At 33.4% G+C, this 18,000-nt stretch overlaps 2 protein-coding genes across 5 annotated transcripts; one reads left to right on the top strand and one right to left on the bottom strand.

Annotated features, from left to right (window-relative positions):
• The first annotated feature begins 3,339 nt into the window (after window positions 1–3,339).
• On the top strand, window positions 3,340–4,411 carry LOC108216661 (rRNA-processing protein EBP2-like). The gene has a single exon (XM_017389487.2). It carries the CDS (start codon window positions 3,472–3,474, stop codon window positions 4,225–4,227), a length of 756 nt encoding a protein of 251 aa, XP_017244976.1. The 5' UTR covers window positions 3,340–3,471; the 3' UTR covers window positions 4,228–4,411.
• Window positions 4,412–4,436: 25 nt separating this feature from the next.
• LOC108219179 (probable magnesium transporter NIPA8) lies at window positions 4,437–18,000 on the bottom strand. Of its 4 annotated transcripts, none has more exons than XM_064091390.1 (14): window positions 17,707–17,919; window positions 17,005–17,270; window positions 14,394–14,481; window positions 14,249–14,310; window positions 14,017–14,102; window positions 13,832–13,905; window positions 13,106–13,208; window positions 12,846–12,974; window positions 12,309–12,408; window positions 12,089–12,208; window positions 11,801–11,891; window positions 11,654–11,720; window positions 5,278–5,374; window positions 4,437–5,194 (listed from the first exon to the last, which is right to left on the bottom strand). In XM_064091390.1, exons 2-14 carry the CDS (start codon window positions 17,095–17,097, stop codon window positions 4,982–4,984), a joined length of 1,323 nt encoding a protein of 440 aa, XP_063947460.1. In that variant the 5' UTR covers window positions 17,098–17,270; window positions 17,707–17,919; the 3' UTR covers window positions 4,437–4,981. The 4 variants fall into 4 exon arrangements, with proteins under 4 accessions (XP_063947460.1, XP_017247969.1, XP_017247970.1 ...); XM_017392480.2 differs by lacking the exons at window positions 4,437–5,194; window positions 5,278–5,374 and adding exons at window positions 10,822–11,262; window positions 11,342–11,438 and having other exon boundaries at window positions 17,707–18,000; XM_017392481.2 differs by lacking the exons at window positions 4,437–5,194; window positions 5,278–5,374 and adding exons at window positions 10,822–11,262; window positions 11,342–11,438 and having other exon boundaries at window positions 17,638–17,896.

The raw sequence follows: 18,000 nt of genomic DNA, 5'->3' as shown, positions 1-18,000 counted from the left end.
TTGTGTCCGGCGTTTTCGTACGGATTCTATTCATTTTATTCAGCACTACTCTTTTTGATATTAAATAATTTTGATCTGTCCTATTTTAATCCGTCCGATTTGCTAAGGCTGTTTTGCGTTATTCATTTGACTGTTTTGATTTCCGAAAAATATTTTAAAAATCTGTTTTGAAAGATTGAAATAATTGTTATGCGGTTTTCAAAGATTTTACAAAATATGATTTGTTTAGTTTATTTGAAATATATGTACCATGTGATTTAAAGTTGTGAAAATTGTTTTGTTTGAACCCTTAGAGAGATATAGGGTATACCGAGTTTCCCAGCTGTAGGGGTACTACAGCCATGTCTTTGCGGCACCATTGACATGACACTTCCGTGACAGTGTGATTGGTCACGGCGTATCCTTCTGTTAGCTCTTGGGAGGAGCTTTGGCCATTTTGATTATATGTTCAGGATACGTGGGTGCACCCAGTTCAGTTTTGATATGATTTGTGATTTGACGGTGACGTTGTATATGCCGTACACATTATCCGATTTGTTGCACACATTAGGTACCCTATGATGTGTGTATCTGTATATGTTCTGATTTGATCTCGGTATGAAATATCCTAACCCCTTGTTGCCTCAGCCTATTATTTTAAAATAACTGATTTATATTACTGTCAAAATATTTTAAATGTTTTGCGGGGTTTTTATTTAAGTTTTTTTTTGCGGGGTTTTTATTTAAGTTTTTGGGGGCGTAATTTTGTAAAAATGAATGAGAAAAGTGCGCTTTGTGTATCACGACGGTGGGTTTTACAACATTTAATAATGTGCTTCAAAAATCTACACTTTCAATACATAGTTAATAACACTTGATGGAAATACAAACTGAGGTGGTATTGTAACCGGAAGCATCTCAAATATGCAAATGTTGTAAAACCCAAAATGTGGTATATACAAAAAAACCCTTTCTCAAAATGAATTGCTGAAAGGTCTAATGAGTTTAACAAGTGTTTGAATGAGTCTTATTGTGCTCAATGAAGTATGAGGTTCTCAAAATAGTAATGAAGTTGTCAAGGGTGCATTTATTATTATTTTTTTGCCTGATTTAATTATATATAGAGTATTACTTAAGAGTGGGAGTGTAGGTTGAACTCATTATCTTTTTGTTGCAATTAAGGACTTTATTTAAAGAAGTACTCGTATGTTTAGAATTTGATAGTATAACAAATCGTTTTAGAGTCAGAATGGTGACTTGAAGTGAATATTTGTAATTGTAAAATAAAGGACAATTTAACTGATTAATTAATTTTAGATAGAATTTGATTCAAAATATATGTTAACCAAACAAATATATCAACTAATTCAACTCATTCCGATTATTATAGTATAATAATATAAATAGATATCTTGTACATTAAAAAGAAAAATTGATAGTGTCCTATACTCTCGTACGTTTGTTTGTTAAGCAGAAAGCAAAATCAGAGGCCCAAGCCAGTGGAAAAGCCACACTACCAACTCTCTTTTTTACTTGAAGAATATGACAAAAAGATTGTGCGCTATCCCACTCGATAGATAAAGTTTCTCAAATTATGTATAGCGTAAAGTCATCCCCTCAAATGCAACATAATAATGTAGGCCTGTGTTTCTTCAACTTAAAGCACCTTTTTATTTTATTCTTTGTTTCTTACCTTCCTTTTACAATTATTATCGGAATGGTTTCGAGATATTTTGTGAGGGCTACTATTAAAATTTTAGGTTTATATATCCGTGTAGTGTAATCTTATCTGATGATTAGATATTAAATTTTTAACAAAAAAATGATGTAGATACCAAATCATTTTTTTTGAAATTCATTCTCTTTAAAAAATGAAAAAAAATGAATTTCAAATTAGTTATTCTCTTTTTTTCGATATTTATAGCAACAATTTTCTTCTTTTTTTGAAGGGAATAGCAACATTTTTCTAAAATTAATTTTTATTACTTATCATTTTCAATATAGCTTCTTTGTAATATAATATGATAAATATGAATAGATATAAAAAAGTTATAAGAATTCAAATTTTTCAATAAAATTTGTAAGGGATTGTTTGGATGAGCTTAAAAAAGTGCTTGTTGTTTAAGGTAAAAAAATAAAAATTAAAAATAGGTTAAGACTTATAAAGAATTAAAACGTCTGAGAAGTAAACAAAATTCATGAAATAAAAAATTAACATTCTCAGCTTCTTACTACTCCTTCAAACCCGAACACCTACTAAATTAGAATTCGATGAGAAAGTTCATAATTTGAATTTGTTTGCATAATTTAGGTTGAGCCGACACAAAGATAGAAAGAGGTTGAGGTTGAGTTTGAGTTTGACAATCAGATTCGAGTTTGGACAATTCCTTTTAACAAGTAGCAACTATATGTCATTTAAACTTTTGATTATATGTTTCTTACGAACGAAGATAAATCATACATATGGGATATGATTGGTCATATTTGACATTATTTAGAGTCGGATAAAAATTTATTATCTACTTAAAAAGTAATTATTAATATATTTTAATGAGCGTGCACTAGAAATTCAATAAGTAAAACATGCTGCCGAGCTTCGAACACAACATAAAGCAAGTTGACACGTTTATTACATCCGCCTAAACACATATATCCTATCCATACCAAAATGAACGTCCAACGGCGAAGACAGAGCAGCAGATCTATCGAGTTAAACGCGGGGTCCTCCCTCTTTTTTTGACTTTCACTTTCAAACTACTACTACGACTCCTACAATGCTCGTAACAATAATAAAGCCACTGCTTTTCTTAGCCCTCACTCTTTCTTCTTCCCCACCCAATTCCAATCATCTTTCATTTCCCACTACTTCTTCATGTCTTACAATCAAATATACCAATCATGCATTTTACTGTTTCCGCCTAACTTTATTGTTGGGCGCGTTTAATCGTATCGGATCACAGAATTTCAACCCGATTAACAATAATCAACATACTTTAAATATATAATTTTGTTAAAAAATTATATCAAAACCATATTTTTGTTAATCATACTAAAATTTCATGATTCAAATTGTATTTATATATGATAATTATTTTTTATAATCTTTTAAACTTCGTTTACTTTCTGTCAAAAAGAAAAACTCATTTACTTATATCTAGTGTTTTAAGATCTCTAATCAATTTTTAAAAGATATTAAATTAATTTATGAATTACACTCCAATTTATCAAAAATAATTTCTGATTTATCAAAAAAATCTAACAAATTCTCAATTGATAGGTTAACAAATTAGTTCCGACTCTCTATCTATGAAATGATGCTTATATCTCGTATTAAAATAGACAGACTATATATATGGGTTACATAACCGTTATCAAACATGATAATATCTGTCCAGTTTTTCATGCACTCTATACAAGTCAAGTGCTTATATTCTTTGATACGCTCTCCCCCCCCAGAGTACTTGTTTGTTAAGCAAGGTTTCAAGTTTGATTATGAAGATGAATGCATCAGGTTTCCTCAAGAAGATCTTGTCTATAGTAAGCAAGGCCAAGTCAGCAGCTGATCTCAAGAACAGGATGAGGAAAATCAAGACCAGATTTATGATTTACTCTCTTCTCAGCACTGACAGGAAGGTGCTCTTTGGATCTATCTCCCACAAACTCCAGGGTTTAATCCAGGATCAAAACGAGGCGGCGGCAGCAGCTGATGAGCATGAAAGTAATCTCCGATTGCAGCTAGCTCCTGTCCTCTATCACGATGATGTCAATGCCACCATGCTCCCACTCAATGTCACCAAAATAGAAGCACATGATGACGGTGATGATGATGAAGAGGTGGCAGATACGCGTTCTCAGGACGAGGAGGAAGAGGAAGAGGAGGAGGTGCTGGATCAAAATACTGTAGAAGTTGCAGAAGAGGAGGAAATTAATGACTTTGTAGTATTAGCACAGGATGAGGAAATTAATCAAGAAAATGAGGAAGATGATGATAATGGTAAGATGAAGGATATATATCCGGATCTCAGGCACTCGCTGTTTGAAGACGACGAGTATGAACTGGGGAGGCCTGGCGCGGTGATAGAGTTGGTGAAGAAGACGAAGGAAGTTCAAGATGGAGAAGAGTTTAAGCTTGAAGACCAGATAGATGAAGTTGCAGACTTGTTCATTCAGCGCTTTCATCGCAACATGTGGATTCAGAAGCAGAATTCTTTCAAAAGAAGATCAAGCACAACTTCTTGCTCTACCTGATGAAATATTATTTGTTACTTTCAAGTTGAGCAGAGTTTTTCAATTTATTTTTACTTGAGGGATGGACATGTAATTTTAGTGTGACTGTCTCTTGCTCATGTTCCAGCAAAATCTACTTACAGAAAAGATTGTCTTTGTTATGTAAGTACTTGCAATTTAATTTTTAATTATGATTTATGTAGCATATGCATCGAATGAAAGTGTTTGCAGAAGCTCAATAAACGGCGCAATTTTCATTCAAGTGGTTAAGATCAATAAATACAATCAGAGACTTACTTTATGGTTCTTCACCAAGCAGTAACAACAACAATCTAGTACAACACCTAAGAGGGAATCCTAAAAAATCTATACTAATTGATGAGATGGTGCCACTGTGCAATTGTGTATACACATTTTCATCGTTTTTTCAAGAGGAAATCATTCTTGATGCTACTCTCTTATGTTGTTTTTGGTTGGGGTGAATGATTCCGGAAGGAATGAAATGAAAAATGAACTATATTATGGACAATTTGTAACAAATTTCATTCCTTCCTCCATTTCATTCCTTACATTATGTGCTAGAGAACATACCTCCAATTTGAGATGGAATGCTCCATTCTCTCCTACCCCCAATTTCTTCTTAAATCTTATCATATCAATTTTGCCCTCACTTACATTTATTCCAAAACTTCCCTCTTATCTCTGTTAGTTCCAAGTAATTTTACTCATCCCATTCCATTCCATTCCATTCTCCCCAACCAAACACAACATTAGTTTATGACCTTGGAAGCATAGATGCCGACTCCAAATCATGTTCCTCAAGTGAAATGTCACTGTTCCTACCAATGTCTCTCCAGGAGAAATATTTAGCTCTGTCCACTCCCGTTCCTCGAAAGCCATTAATCTTAGATGAAACCATTGGCATTGCAAAAACTGAAGATGTATGAATTGAATCTTCTCCCAAACCAAATGTAGATGAACATGCAGCCTGGTGAAAAATAAAATGAAGAACAGAGTGCAAGAATACAAGACAATTCACTTCAAAACAAAAGTTACCCTCCGGATAAAAACCTTTGCGTTGACGACCGCCTTAGCAGCCTTAATTTGCATTGATCGCACAAATGATTTCATATCTTTAATTTGAGAATCTTCTGATGGCATAACCAGCCTGTACAAAAAGATGTTCGCACAGTTTAAATTTAATTGCATGAGAAGAATAACTCAATTACATTCTGGTTATGTGGGTTTGTACATTTATTATATGATAATTTATTTGTAATACCTTCTCTTTGATAGTTCTAGCTAAAACCCAAATACAATAATGATCTGAAATTCAAGTGGACGTCTTAACTGAAAAAAATATGTTAAGTACCTGTTGGTATCAGTTGATTCTTTGAGGTAACTGGACGAAGCTAAAGAGCTATCTTTGAGTTCACTACCTGAAACGATAGCTTACTAATTTAGATCTTTATGTTTTATATATAAAAAAAACAAGTATTTCACGTGCACAACAAAATACCTCTTGGCTCATCCGGTGCCAGTAACGAAATGCCTACAAATACCAAAACCATTCCTAGTATAAATACTGTTGTTCGCAGAGTATCAAATACCTGCATATATAAGACTAGCAAGTCGTGCCAAAATTGGAAGAGAGAATAAATGATAAGCCGTTAAAAGACAGCATGCAGATGAACCAGAATAATTATCAATGAAGTCCCTTTATTCACTATTACATATAAACTTGACCCTTTTACTTTCACAAGGACATGTGATTGTGCATGAGTCTGCAAGAGAGATAGAGATAGGACCTGATATTCCTGGAAGTATACAAATCCTGTACAGATAGGTCCAAACAATCTGAAACATAGGAACTATAAGTATGGCATCGAACATTGACAACCCTCCCTTCATTTAATCGTGTCATCTGCAATCATCATAACTTTTTACAATGGTTACCCAGAATTCAGCAGTACTCAAAAACAACAGGAGCATGGAGTAAGTGAACAAACTCTGCAACTGATAGTCACTAGACATGGACAATCTCATCAGATTTGAGCTGTAATAAGCAGTAAAACAGCAGTACTCAAAAACAACAGGAGCATGGAGTAAGTGAACAAACTCTGCAACTGATAGTCACTAGACATGGACAATCTCATCAGATTTGAGCTGTAATAAGCAGTAAAATTGGTTTAGAAATAAAAAGTACTGAATTTAAAAGAAAGTAATAAACAAGCCAATATTCAGAAATACTGCAAAAATATAATAAAGATACTACAAAGCTACTTTTTTTATCCAGATACTAATTTATATACTATTAAAAGAAACAGAATTCTACGCATTGCGTATACGTGGCAACAAAAAGGTTCTATCATTGGTTTCAGACTATTCGTAATCATTCAATTACAATCATTCAATTACATACCTCCTATTCTTTCTTGGGTAACCTCTCAACCTTCTTAAGACGCTCATGCAGATGTTCTGCAGAGTCTTCATCAGCTTCATCTTGTACAATTCGTTATCATACTTTTCCAATTTCTGCTTCCTCTTTTGCCATGCGATCTCTTACTTTGTCGAACTGCAAAAATATAATAAAGATACTACAGAGCTACTTTTTTTACTTAACACAATCACACAGATACTAGTTTATATACTACCACAAATGCTTTTAAAAGAAACAGAATTCTACGCATTGCGTGGCAACAAAAAACCTCTATTGTTGGTTTCAGACTATTCGTAACCATTCAATTACATACCTCCTATTCTTTCTTGGGTGCAACAACCCCTCGACTTTCTCAAGACGCCCATGCATGTTTTCAAATCTGAATATCGTCCAACGGTAAAAAAATTACATAATCTGAATATTAAATTTTTGTTTTCAAATGTTATCATTCTGGTATCCACCATTCTAATCAAGGTGTATAGTGTGCATTCGGTTCGGTTAACCGAAAACCGTACCGAATAACCGAAATAATTTCGGTTCGGTTAACCGAAATTTAAATTTCGGTTCGATTTTCGGTAGCCAAATTTTGATATTTCGGTTTTTCGGTTTTTCGGTTTTTTAACCGCGGTTAACCGAATTTTATATATCTCACAAAAAAAATTAGTATTTTTTTATAAATGCCATGCAAGATGAGTCGATGACACTGGCCAACAGCACTACACAGCAGGAGTCGAGGACTCAAGGTTTAGGAGTGCTGAACTGGGGTGATTGCCTGATTGGGGGTTCTGAATTCAGAACGAACAAGAGAGCCTGTTTGAATATTTTAGCTACTAACCTCTGACCTACTGAGCTTGCTTGTTAGTTTGTTAGTTTCTTCAGGAATATTTTGTTTTGATTTGGAATGTAAACAGTAAACTGCAAACTTAAGCAGTTATGTACTGCAACTCTGCAACGACAAGAACCACATGATTATCCTCATTGTATGCTTAACTATTTTGGCTGTTATTTTCATATTTTTTATATATCATTTAAGAATTTCGGTTTTCGGTTTTAACCGAAATTTAAAATTCGGTTCGGTTATAAACCGAAATTAATTCGGTTCGGTTTTCGGTAGCGATTTTTCATAAACTTCGGTTTCGGTTAACCGAAAAAAAATTCGGTTTCGGTTAACCGAATGCACAGCCCTATATATGACTTATTTATCTTGTGAAACGGTAACGAATTACATAATATGAATATTAAATTTTTTTATATTCATTCCGATTAATCAATGTTACAAAATTTTAATACGACATCACTTACTCTCGGAGCTAGATCCACCACTGCATCCTGTTAGCACTTGCAACATCTTATACTTTATACTTTAAAGACTTATCAACATTCAAGAAATGATACATTCTATAAAGAAAATTCAAGAAATTAACAAACCTCTTTCGGGAGAAAATGTTTATAGGGGGCATACTACGGCATGAGAATGTCGGGGCTGTGAATCGACTTGCAGTCCTGACTTCTTCTGAATGTAGTAGTGAGTAGCAATACAGTTGTTCGGTGACGTTTTATAAAGGAAGCAACCGGTTTATAACGAGAACCGAGTACCTTTAATCGAATGTCCCGCTTTATGAAACTTGTTCGAATATAAGATAAAAATTAATAAAGAGATTAAATTAAACAAATGTAATCAAATTACAATTTAAAATCGAAATTTGATGTATGAATAACATACCTATTTAAATTAACTCAATATTTTAGCAATAATTACTTTTTATAAAATTTTCATTAAATGATTATAATTAGGTTATTACATAAAACAGAAAATGTTAAAAACTGAAAAGTTATAAATTTATAAACAATTATCAACATGTTACTGTCAAAATATAACGTAAAAACACTATTACTAATATTTTTGGACAGTCCATTGTGATGTTAAAAACTATCAAAAAAATAATTAAATTATTTATAAATTTCTCCTCATCAAATAATAAAATTATTTTATTTATGAATGATAGGAGTCAATTTAAACAAAAATAATATGAATCAATTAGAAAAAAAATAAAATTGTAATTTCTTCATATATTTAATGATATGAATCGATTATACAAATAAAATCATAATTTCTTTATTTAATTAACATTTCATTTAACAAAAATATTTTATGTTGCATCTCAAACCAGAGCCAAAGTTAAAGACACAGTTTCCGCATTCTTTTCTTCTGATTGTAAACCTTTCATTTGTCGAATCCTCTGAAGATGCCTTGGCTAAAAAGAATCGTCCAAAAAATGATACTATTCCGACCATTTTGCTTTATTATCGTATAAAGCTACATAATTTTTTTATTTTTTATTTTGCTAAATCCATATATTAAATTCAAGCAAAACATTACGCCATAAGTCCATATAGGCAACGGTTTTTAGCAAGCGTTGCATCAATAACGTTGCATTTTCCATAAAAACAACTAGATCTATTACAACACAACGTTAAACGTGTTGTAGTACAGTTAAACTACAGTTACTTATACTAAACACTGTTGCGCAGACCGCAATATTAGAATCAGTACTGTTGCATTAGCAATGTAAAATAAATATTTATTGCTCTCTAGGGTCCAAAAATGATGAGATGGCATGCTCAGGCGGCAGACGGGATCCACGGTGTTGACATGGCAAGCGTGCGTGGCACGTGGGCCCATATGGGGGCCCACAACGCTGACATGGCAGTGTGGGCCCACTTTACTGACGTGGCAGGTGGGGGGGGGCCACCTTGCTGGCGTGGCATGCTGACGTGGCAGGTGCGCCTCACATGTGGATACGAATGTGGTAGGTGGGCCCCACATGTGGGTACCGTTTTGCTGACGTGGCAGTGGTGTTGCCTTTGGTTCTTGGTGTTGCATTTGGTTGGAAGTTGTGTCACCTTTAACATTATAGCTATTTCTAAAATAATTTGTCTTACCGTAACGATTATCTATATTTTTAATAATTTTTCTAAGCGATCCGACCGTACAGATGTTAAAACTTATTGATTTTAGAGTAACTCCGGACTTCGATTGGAAACCGGGAGACTAAAAACTCTAGGGCTTTGATTGGTAATACCCTATTCAAAGATAAAATGAGGCCTCCTGAATATAAATAAATAAATAAACAATTTATTTAATGTACTATATATAATATACAACCTTATGAACAAAGATATATGAAATAATCTTCATTTCATATATCTTTAATTTAGATATAAATATACAAAAAAGATCTTTATTATTTATAAATAATAAATAATAAATTTCAAACTATATACTCAACCTTATGAACCAAGATATATGAAATATGAAAAATATAATTTGAAATTAATCAAAAAAACACATTTCACATATTAATATTATAAAAGAATATACAGATGGATAATAAAAATATTTATTATTTATACTATCGATTTACAATATCAAAAAAATAACGTAAGAGTTACATTTTTAAGGGAAAATATATCAGTTGGTTAATATAATTTAATTAAACTTCAATTTATTACTAAAACATTAATAAAATAATATTAAAATTTGAATTATATATAATAAATTTTGAACGTACATATTAGCCCTTACCGGTTCTCAGGACGAGGAGGAGGTGCTGGACCAAAATACTGTAGAAATTGCAAAGGAACTTTGTAGTATTAGCAAAGGAAGAGGAAATTAATCAAGAAAATGAAGAAAAAGATGATAATGGTAAGGTGAAGGATATATACCCGGATCTCAGGCACTCGTTGTTTGAAGATGATGAGTATGAACTGGGGAGGCCTGGCGCGGTGATATAGTTGGTGAAGAAGACGAAGGAAGTTCAAGATGGAGAAGAGTTTAAGCTTGAAGACCAGATAGATGAAGTTGCAGACTTGTTCATTCAGCGGTTTCATCGCAATATGTGGATTCAGAAGCAAAATTCTTTCAAGAGAAGATCAGGCACAACTTCTTGCTCTACCTGATGAAATATTATTTGCTATTTCAAGTTGAGCAGAGCTTTTCAATTTGTTTTTTCTTCAGAGATGGTCATGTAATTTTAGTGTGACTCTGTCTCTTGCTCATGTTTCAGCAAAATCTACTTGCAGAAAAGATTGTCTTTGTTATGCAAGTACTTGCAATTTAAAGATGATTTATGTAGCATATACATCGAATGAAAGTGTTTACAAATTACAGAAGCTCAATAAACGGCGAAATTTTCATTCAAGTGGTTAAGGTCAATAAATACAATCAGAGACTTACTTTATGGTTCTTCACCAAGCAGTAACAACAACAATCTAGTACAACACCTAAGAGGGAATCCTAAAAAATCTATACAAATTGATGAGATGGTGCCACTGTGCAATTGTGTATACACATTTTCATCGTTTTTTCAAGAGGAAATTATACTTGATGCTACTCTCTTAGTTTATGACCTTGGAAGCATTGACGCGGACTCCAAATCATGTTCCTCAAGCGAAATGTCACTGTTTCTACCAATGTCTCTCCAGGAGAAATATTTAGCTCTGTCCACTCCCGTTCCTCTAAAGCCATTAATCTTAGATGAAACCATTGGCATTGCAAAAACTGAAGATGTATGAATTGAATCTTCTCCCAAACCAAATGTAGATGAGCATGCAGCCTGGTGAAAATAAAATGAAGAGAGTATAAGAATACAAGACCATTCACTTCAAAACAAAAGTTACCCCTCGGATAAAAACCTTTGCGTTGACGACCGCCTTAGCAGCCTTAATTTGCATTGATCGCACAAATGATTTCATATCTTTAATCTGAGAATCTTCTGATGGCATAACCAGCCTGTACAAAAAGATGTTCGCACAGTTTAAATTTAATTGCATGAGAAGAATAACTCAATTACATTCCAATTTATGTGGGTTTGTGCATATATAATATGATAATTTATTTGCCATGCAGGAGTAATACCTTCTCTCTGATAGTTCTAGTTAAACCCAAATACAATAATGATCTGAAATTCAAGTGGATGTCTTAACCAAAAAAAATATGTTAAGTACCTGTTGGTATCAGTTGTATCATTAAGATAACTGGATGAAGCTAAAGAGCTATCTTTGAGTTCACTTCCTGAAAAGATATCTTACTGATTTAGATCTTTGTGTTTTATACATATATTTAACAAGTATCTCACGTGCACAACAACATACCTCTTGGCTCATCCGGTGCCAGTAACGAAATGCCTATAAATACTAAAACCATTCCTAGTATAAATACTGTTGTTCGCAGAGTATCAAATACCTGCACATATAAGACTAATAAGTCGTGCCAAAACTGAAAGAGAGAATAAATGATATGCCGTTGAAAGACAACAGGCAGATGAACCAGAATAATTATCAATGAAGTCACTTTATTCACTATTACATATAAAATTGACCCTTGTACTTTCACAAGGATGTGTGATTGTGCATGAGTATGCAAGAGAGATAGAGTAGGACCTGATATTCCTGGAAGTATACAAATCCTGTACAGATAGAAAAAAAGGTCCAAACAATCTGAAACATAGGGACTATAAGTATGGCATCGAACATTGACAACCCTTCATTTAATCGCGCCATCTGCAATTATCATGACTTTTTACAATCAGATCAACTTGCAAAGTATGAAGGTTTTGCATCCAACAAAATAAGGATTTTTGGATTTGTGTTTAATGGTTACCCAGAATCCAGCAGTACTCAGAAACAACAGGAGCATGGAGTAAGTGAACCAACTGTGCAATTGATAGTCACTAGACATGGACAATCTCAGCAGATTTGAGCTGTAATAAGCAGTAAAATTGGTTTAGAAATAAAAAGTACTGAATTTAAAAGAAAGTAATAAACAAGCCAATATTCAGAAATACTGCAAAAATATAATAAAAGATACTACAGAGCTACTTTTTACTTAACAAAAAGATTACTTTACACTCATAATATTTAGCTAACTTAGCCAAACAAGCCTGTCTGTTCAATTTTTTAAATAACACTTCCTTGTTTACGGTCTATACTTGTAAATTGATATGCAGACTGGTGTGCTTGGATGACAACTAAAAAAGAATTTCTAATGTTAAATATAGGTTGAATGGTAGCTTATAGCTGTGCAGCGCAATTTATAGCTACTAGGCATCAACAATCATAAGCTGCACAATAGTAATTGCATTAAAAAACACGAATTGAACGCAGTACCAAGAACCAATATATATATAGAATTACTTACAGAGATTTTGCAAACAACACTGAGCATGATCCCACAGCTCCTGAAACAACAGCATAAGAAAAAGGAAGAAGTACAACCCAGTACACCTTCATATCATGCCCAGTAACAGCTAGCAGTACTTCTCCAATCCTGCATTAAGAATTCAACACGAATGAGACACAGATGGCTTATTACAAAGTTACACTTTTAAAAAGAAAACAGCTGTGGTAGCAGAGGGCATATTAGTCTAATACAGCCTAGGACATGGTTAGACTCCTAACCTGTATATGTAGTGATGCACGGCAACAACTATAACCAATATCAGACAATACAGAAGGAATGCAATGTTACTGAACTTCTCTGTCAATTGCTCTGGTGTGTAAACTGCAAGGGAAAAAGACATGCACATAAATATTTAAACCACCAAAACAAAGCACCCCTACTTTTAGGAATTTATGTTTCCCAAAAATAGGTGTTAATCCTGTGACCATGTGCATGACCATATGAACTGTGACTAAGAAGGACAGCAGCTGCTTCACGTCTTTCAATCCTAAGCAGACCACATTAAAAGAGTTATATCACTGCATAAAATGTTCAATTTCACTTTGATCGGTGGAATTATTCACTTTCGTTTGAGAACCTGAAGTTTATATGGATGGAGATTATATCATACTAATAGACTGGGGGGATTTATTTTAAAATTCAATCTCTTATATAATTTTGATGAAGATAGTGACTAATTAATAAGTTCCAGACTTCCTGCTATTCGGAAAATTTGTTCTATTTATAGAGTTCATAAAAATTGTAGAACATAAAACATGATCCTGTGGAAACAACTCGCTAAAACAACTCTGCTACATAATATAAACAAACTTGACATCACAACTCTAAACAAAATCTGGTTAATATAACAGTATCCATTAAAATAAAACGGAACAAGTGCCTCATACAGGTTGGCATGGTGCCCAAAAAAAGAAGCACTTCATCTATATTTACAAGTAATGTACCAGGTGACTGATGATTCCCAAAAGAGACAAGAAAGATATTTCCCAGAATGATAAAGGCTGTGGCACCCAGTACCCTGTTAAAAGGAGTGACAAAGAAAAATGTTACACTCATGTAAAATATCATTTTAGGGCGATAAAACATTAGAAATTTTATAAATTCGCTCTGTTTTAAAATTTAAACATACTTGACAGGAACTGTCTTGTTTAGAACATAGTAGGCAAACACGAGGTTTGACAAGAACTGAATAGATCCCAGAGCTGCGAGAAGTGACTGCAAAGCAAATCAAACAAATCCCACATATAAAACAAGTTAGGAATGAAATCACAAGAACATTTAGTACCTAACTGGGTGAAATTTTAATAGAAACATCATGCATTTACTGCAAGAAGGCTCTGAGCTAAAAAAACTAAACTGACCTGAGCGGCATATCCGAAGGAAACAAAATTTAGACAATTTCCGAAAGCAAAAAGAAATATTCCTGTATGCCAAGAATAACAAATCAAGTTACAAGCAACAAGAACACAATTGCAGAGAAACAAGCACTATTAAAATAAACCTCACCAATCCTCCATGTCTGGAAGTGAAAGATAGGCCTCAGCACAGTCTTCCCATTCAATCCATCACCCCCCAACACTGGATGTCTTTCTCGCTACATATAAAGTGCAACAATTTTATTAGTCAGAAGTTAAAAACAGAAAATAAGGTACCTCTGACAATAAACAATGAAAAGTGACAGATTGGTATGGTTCTAAACAAAAATCGCGCAGTTTGCTCTGAACCACAAGGATAATTAAAAACAATAATAATATAACTTGTAAACATTCAGAAATCAATATATAATAATGAACAAGCAGTACGTACTATACATAAACTCACACACACACACACATATATATGCGCAATTGCTAATTGTTCTGTGTTCTTATGTTTGACATCAGAGACAAAATAAAATAACAAATTAGAAGAAATTAGCTGTGCATAAGAAGATCGTTCATACTACAAACAAATAAAGATTTTATAAAAAAAATACATTATACTGCTAACACGATGATTTTCGACGGAGGATAAAATGATAAATGTATTAATCATAAAAACAAAATCACATAAATGATAAAACAAACATGCATCTAATCATTTAGAGAACTCTAACAAGATGTAGAAGGACTTTTTTGGTGCAGACTAATTAGCATGACTCATTAGCTTATAAACTTTAAGAACATGGCGAGACTGCTTAGCAAACGGCAGTTCAAGTGTAAACAGGGAAAGTCATATTGGTCCTAAATTGCTTGCTCTCTAATATATAAATACAAACTTATTTAAAAAACAGTAGTTTCTTCTTTGTTTATTAACTTAAGATAGAAGGAAGGTTTGTATGGATAAATCTACAATATACACACAAAACATGGTAAATATAATAGTATTAACTTCTCTTATATTTAGACGGATTTCTCATCTATACCAGGTTTTAAAATTTAGGTGGGGTTCAACTTTGAAAAATCACACGACTCCAACTATAGAATTTCCAGTGTCATCATGACTGAAAGATTCATACCATATTTTACAAACCAGCCAGATCCAGGCCAAAACAAACTAGTCTAGTCAATCATAAAAGGCAAGTTATAAAATAACAAAACCATCCTAGGACTCACAAACTCACCAAAAGCATAGGTTGTAGCTTTGTAGGTGAACATAATCTTAGGCTTTACGCGAACAAAGTGAACAAGGTTCATTTTCTAACAAAAGGTAGAGACTGTTTAAGCTCAGAGCACAGATTCTTGAACCTAGGGAAAGGCACTCCTAATTGATGCATAAAGCGCAGAGAAGCGTAAGGGATCTCTTGTAGCTTAGTGCAAAGTGAAGCACGGGCTTTTATAAACAAAGCGCACTAACGAGTACATTTTTAAAATTATTGACTGACCTTTTAAAATTATTGACTGACCTGTTAAAATTATTGACTGACCTTTTAAAATTATGTCCAGATCTAATAAAAACAGTAAAACACCCATTTACACAAAAGCGCGCTTTTTTTGCTTTTATTGCTTTTTTGCGCTTTGGGCTGCAACAAAAAGCGGGGCTTTTGTAGTTGCTCCGCACTTCAGAAAAGCAAATCCCAATAGGTGCGCTTCGCTTCGCTTTGCGTTCAAGTGGCGCTTAAAGCATGCTTTTGATATCCATGGTGTCAATCACTATGGTTGAGTACAATTTAAGATTCTATTGCCATTGTTGGTATAAAATTCATACTTTGTCCAAGCTATAGAAAGTGAAAATGTCATGATAATAATTTTTGAACTAAATAGCATTCGGTTACGTATATTGGAACACTACTCAATTCCAATATCGTATTACATGGAGGGAATGAGAGCCAGAGGCCTTGTCTACCAGCAGCGGGGTGAACACGAGAGAAAAGAATCCTCTAGGCAACTAAATTGTAATACTCTTTCTTTTTACAGATTTGGAAACACCTAAATAACAAATTAGAAACATATACCAATATGTTATAAACAAAAATCTTCCTGGCCGAAGCTACCACATACCCTTACTTACCTAATCACCCACAGGATGTTACTACATTTTCACCACATGGTGCCATATAGTTTGAAACATTAACTTTACAAGCCTTATATCATAGGAGTATATTTTCTATCTCTGATAGCAAAAACTTTAGAATTTCCATGTAATACTAAATGCTCAAATATTCATTATTACTAGCGTGACAATTAATCCGAATGCTACTAAATATACTTTTGAAACTTAAAAGCTTATTGCACTTAAAATTTAAAGGAATACTCAAGCCAAATAAATCCTTAAAGCTATGCCAAGAGAGCCACATTTAAAGCCTAAGCCTTATCAAACCACATATAAAACAGTAGAAACGGTGTTGCAAGCATCATCTCCCCTACCTCTTTATTAATAGATATAGCACCATGACAATCTATGCAAGTAGATTAATAAAGTACTTATCAAATCAAATTTATTTAGCTGGAATGAAGAGGAGCTTTCCAAGTCTCCATGACATTTACCACAAGAGTTGTATGTAGTGACTATGCAACACATTAAGCGATCAATTAATCAACTGTAGAACATAACAAAAAATGAAGAAAAGTTTTTGTTATATACTTCAGTTGACAGTGCTTAAAGAAAGATCTTCACATATTGGAAAAGAATTGTTTACCTCGTCATGACCTAATTTAAGAAGATTGGTTCCAAAATTAATAGCAATGCTGCCCAAAATGTTAATGAAGGCTCCAATTATCCACTCCCTCATTGGTACAGGTTGGCGGTATACAACAAAGAGTTGTCAATGTGCGATAAACTGCGCACGTCAACTTAATGTTCTAAAAATAGCCAATAAAACACGATTTTTTGCACCAATCACCCGAAGATTGAAATAGCCCAACACAGAAAAGTTAAGACCAGATCAATAGTTACTGCATATACCTGAAAAATTCCATCATAACATCATAAGAACAACAAACACATATAAGCCTGATTGACTGAAACAGCTAAACAAAACTATATAGTATAATGAATCCAAATTATAAATCTTCCTGCTTGCTACAGACACATACACAGGATCAGATGCACATGCAGGGTAAAAAACATGGCAGCTTTAGGTGGATCTCCTACACACATGGTAACTTAATTACACAATTCACACAAAGTAACAATCTTTCCACCTCAAAACTAACAAATCAGCATAAATTGATCAAACCCATATCAAGAAAACACAATATAAATCCAAAACCAAAGCAACTAACACAAAAGAATCTAACCCATCAGAAAAATCAAAAATCAAGAAAATTACAATAATGGGTCATAACAAATTCCACTTGAAAGCAGATCGTAAAGAAGGGGAGCTAAGAGAGAAGTGTACCCAGGTGGTGAATCCAGAGACTTCAGATCAAATTTGGTACACGAAGATTGAATTAAACAATATAAATAAATAATAATAATAAAAAGAAAATAAGTAATTTTCAGAGACTTTTCTTTTTCTTTCTTGGTGGCTCAAGGAAAGTATAGACTAGTAATAGAAGATTCAAAGAAAAATAGTGAAAAACAAGAAATAAAATTAGTAACAAAAAAAGTGTTTTTAAAATGGGTGATAAGTACAGTTGTAGGCTTATTCTTCGAGAAGCACAAAGCATGACACACCAAACTTGCTTGAGTC

This window comes from Daucus carota, chromosome 4 (assembly GCF_001625215.2).
Source record: "Daucus carota subsp. sativus chromosome 4, DH1 v3.0, whole genome shotgun sequence".
Lineage (NCBI taxonomy): Eukaryota > Viridiplantae > Streptophyta > Magnoliopsida > Apiales > Apiaceae > Daucus > Daucus carota.
The sequence above is the reverse complement of the archived record's forward strand: the minus strand, read 5'-3'. Positions and strand labels throughout refer to the sequence as shown.

Excerpts from the sequence above, each read along its gene's own strand:
- LOC108216661 (XM_017389487.2), top strand. The coding sequence starts at position 3,472 with ATGAAGATGAATGCATCAGGTTTCCTCAAGAAGATCTTGTCTATAGTA.
- LOC108219179 (XM_017392480.2), bottom strand. The coding sequence starts at position 17,097 with ATGAGGGAGTGGATAATTGGAGCCTTCATTAACATTTTGGGCAGCATT. Across the intron at positions 11,721-11,800 it reads GGCACCGGATGAGCCAAGAG|GAAGTGAACTCAAAGATAGC; the intron begins GTATGTTGTTGT and ends ATATCTTTTCAG. Across the intron at positions 11,439-11,653 it reads GATACAACTGATACCAACAG|GCTGGTTATGCCATCAGAAG; the intron begins GTACTTAACATA and ends CTTTTTGTACAG.